Source organism: Acanthisitta chloris, unplaced genomic scaffold (genome assembly GCF_000695815.1).
Source record: "Acanthisitta chloris isolate BGI_N310 unplaced genomic scaffold, ASM69581v1 scaffold32519, whole genome shotgun sequence".
NCBI classification, from domain to species: Eukaryota; Metazoa; Chordata; class Aves; order Passeriformes; family Acanthisittidae; genus Acanthisitta; species Acanthisitta chloris.
Window position 1 is genome coordinate 1 of NW_008691368.1, and position 3,296 is coordinate 3,296.

Below are 3,296 nucleotides of genomic sequence, written 5' to 3' on the forward strand. Positions count from 1 at the left end.
GCCGCCCGGGGCGGCCGCACCGCCGCCCGGGGCCTAGTCCACCCCCTCGAAGCCTTGGGCGTTCTCCACCGCCATCAGCAGCTTCTCGCGCAGATCCTCGAACGACTCGTACAGAGGTAAGTCGAGGCGGTTAAAGCTGCAAGGGACAGGGAGGACAACAGCTCAACGCGGGGCACGGCGGGCACGAAGACACAGAAGGGGTTACAGGACTAGGGGCCTCGATAAGGAATGGAACTTGGTGTCCACAGTGACCCCATCGCACCTCCCGCGTCACCGCGGGCCCTGCCGAGCCAAGGGCGGCTCCGACCGCCCTGCGCTGCCTTCCTCTGCAGAGCCGGAAGCAGGAATTTGGTAACAACCGCTTGGGAAAGGAAAAAAGCCAACACAACACCCTCACTGCATTAACTGATGGAAAACACTTCATCTTTGTCAAAAGGCTCAGCAAAGGCATTCCAGATTTGGAGGACAGACCCTCTGCTCTCAGGGGGAAAAGGAGAGTGAACACCCAAGAGTCTTGCGAAGGTAAAATCTAACAGGTAAGTAGAACCCAAAGAAGATGAGTTGATTTTGGAGTGCGTTCAGGGCTGTGTTGTTGTGTTTGTGTTTGGTGGGATTTTTGTTTCTGTTGCTTTTAAATAAAGCTTCTTATGCCATAGAATGATTATTTTCATGGAAAGATCCCCAGTCTGTACTGCTGTTCTAAAAATCAGTGTTCCCATTCAGCAAAATTTCTCTTTACCAAGCCACGTTCCTGAAACGTGACTGCAGGACACAGATTTGTACTGAATGCTTTCCACGTTTGCAAATTTTACAAATCAGGGTTAAGTCAAATCATCTTATGTCCCTACATTTGTTTTGAACTGCCCAACAATTTATGGGCTTTCTGATAAAAGGCTCTCTGGCTGTTTGGTGACATCAGACTTGTTGTAGTTCATTACATCCTCTTACTGGGGTGAGGAGAAACAAAATAATATCCTTCAATAGTCTGTGAAGGCCCTGGGGACCCACACGCGTGGAGGTCCAGAGCATCCCACTGGACAAACAGCTGTTTGAGCCAGAGGTGGGACAGGTGGCAGCTTGGCCCTTCCACAGCTCTGTAACAGACACTTTGGGGACTTACCAGGTGTGAGCTCGGGGCAGCTTATCAGGACTTCCCCACTGCTCTATTGTAAACAGCTGAGGACCATTTGAACCTGGGTGAAAATGAAAATCGGATGAAACAGGACTTGCCGGACACTCCGGAGACTGCCGAAACATTATTTCTGACACGAAACGTTGGCATCGCTTTGGGCTGGATTTTCACCTGTTACAGCTACAGTAAAGCAACAGGAATGTGACTTTTTCTTTCCCAGCCCAGTTAGCCTGTTTCTCTAGTGCCCTCGGTGCAGAGCTTGTGTAATGCAGAGGAAGTAAGCTCAGCCACGAACACCGAACGGTCAATGCCATGGGGGTCAAGGGTTGGCTCACCATAAAGTTCAGCAAATCCGTTCATAGGCACACGTGACGTCCCGGTCACAAACTGCAGCAGCCGGATCCGTTTCTCAGCATCCATCAGCAGCACAGCCTGAGGCAAATGCAGACTGTCAGGCCTCAGCTTTTAAAGGCAGGATTAAAGAGCACACCAGACTCGGCAAAAACAACCTATTTGTACGAGACGACCCTTGAGACACACCAGACAGTCTCTGGCCGGTCTAGATGCTTTCCTCTGGTCAAGCATGGGCATTCTTGGCCAGCTGTAGTTAGGCCCCAGTGGGGAGAGGCTGCTCTGGCACCAGCAACTGCCACTCACCTGGGAGAGGTGAGCCCAGGGCCCAGATACACACAACTATGCGACACATACAGACCAGCAGGCTTGTTTCCATACCTGAGCTTTTAAAGGCAGGATTAAAGAGCACACCAAACCCAGCAAAACAGCCAACAGCTAGGAGCTGCACGAGCCATTCACCTGTGTGGGGTGGGAGCAGGGCCCAGCACAACACACCCCCTCCCATTCTTAGTGGTTTTCATGAAGAAACATGATTTCACAAAAGACTCTGCAGAACAGGGCAGAGTTTCCCTTCTAGGAACAGGCAGAGGTGGTGAAGCAGTATTACCTTCCAGAACCACTGGATAACTGGATGATTGGGGCAGTAACCATTTTTGTAGATCGTGTGTTGTCTCCAGTCATTGACATCGACGTCCCCAAGGCCACACATCAGTAACTGCACAGGGAGGCAAAGCATTGGGTGCTGATGAGGATGTGTTACCCTGTATACTCTCAGGAAAACAAGGCAAACCCCCCCAAGGTCTGACCTTCAGTCATCTACGCAAACACACGGGAGGGTCAGAGCCTCTCTCAAGGAGCATTCCCAGAGTATTCCATTTACTGCACACTGTGACAGAAGCATGACAGCAACTGTCACGGTCTTTGGCCCAGACATAACTGGCACCAATCCACTAAGCTACTTACAGGCTTTCACAGGCACACACCCAACCTCCTCCCCCAGTAACTGCAGTTCTTTGTATGTGTACACGATGAATAGCTTTATTAATTAGGGAGAAACTTCTAATTTCCCACTCTGAGCAAGGCAGCTTTGTCTGCACATTCACTTCGGCCCAAAGAGCTGAGAACATGACACATCTGTCTGTGAGCTGTTGGCTCTGGGCACCAAACTGACTCACCTCCAGTTCATTTTCATCAAAGATTTTAATCAGATCAATAGGAAGCAGTTCTGTGAATCCCTAGAAGAAGCAAAGCAAAGTTAAAGTTCTCATCCCACATAAATCCCAATTAAAGAAGGTAATAATTAAATTATTTCAAGCTCAAATAATTTCAGCTTGAATGAGAATGACCTTGTTCTCATGTGGGAGAGATGATATATTCTTACCCAAGGTAAAAGCATAAAACCTAAGCACTCCCTGCCAAGCTCCCCTCTCCCTTCACAGGGACACCCATGGGTGAGAAATGTGCATTAGAAAAAGTAGCTATTTTTGTGGAAGAGAGCAGCTGGAGAGCCTCACCTCCAGAAAGGCATTCATCTGTTTCTGCACTCTGTTGACAAACCTCCACTGGATGACCAGGCTGCAGAGAGAAACGACAGGCCATCAGAAACACACCTCACTGGCAGGCCTCAGGCTAAGTGTGCAGAGATTCCAGCAACCCCAGCGGGTTCAGCTTCTCCTGCTCTCTGGGAAATGAGCAGCTCCTGCCAATTGTTCCAACTTATCAGCTGTGACTGATGGAATGCCTGAAAACCAAACCCCCCAGTGACTATGGCCAAGGCACAGCACAACTGTTTACACTTCAGCATGCAACA

General features: G+C 49.7%; 1 protein-coding gene across 1 annotated transcript; it reads right to left on the reverse strand.

Annotated features, from left to right (window-relative positions):
* Positions 1-33: 33 nt before the first annotated feature.
* LOC103809379 (E3 ubiquitin-protein ligase NEDD4-like) lies at positions 34-3,061 on the reverse strand (the record flags this gene model as incomplete). Its single annotated transcript, XM_009082206.1, has 6 exons — positions 34-136; positions 1,121-1,193; positions 1,468-1,564; positions 2,094-2,201; positions 2,662-2,721; positions 3,001-3,061. Coding segments are annotated over 6 exons (502 nt in total), but the record flags the coding sequence as incomplete, so codon positions are not given.
* Between the last annotated feature and the right edge of the window lie 235 nt (positions 3,062-3,296).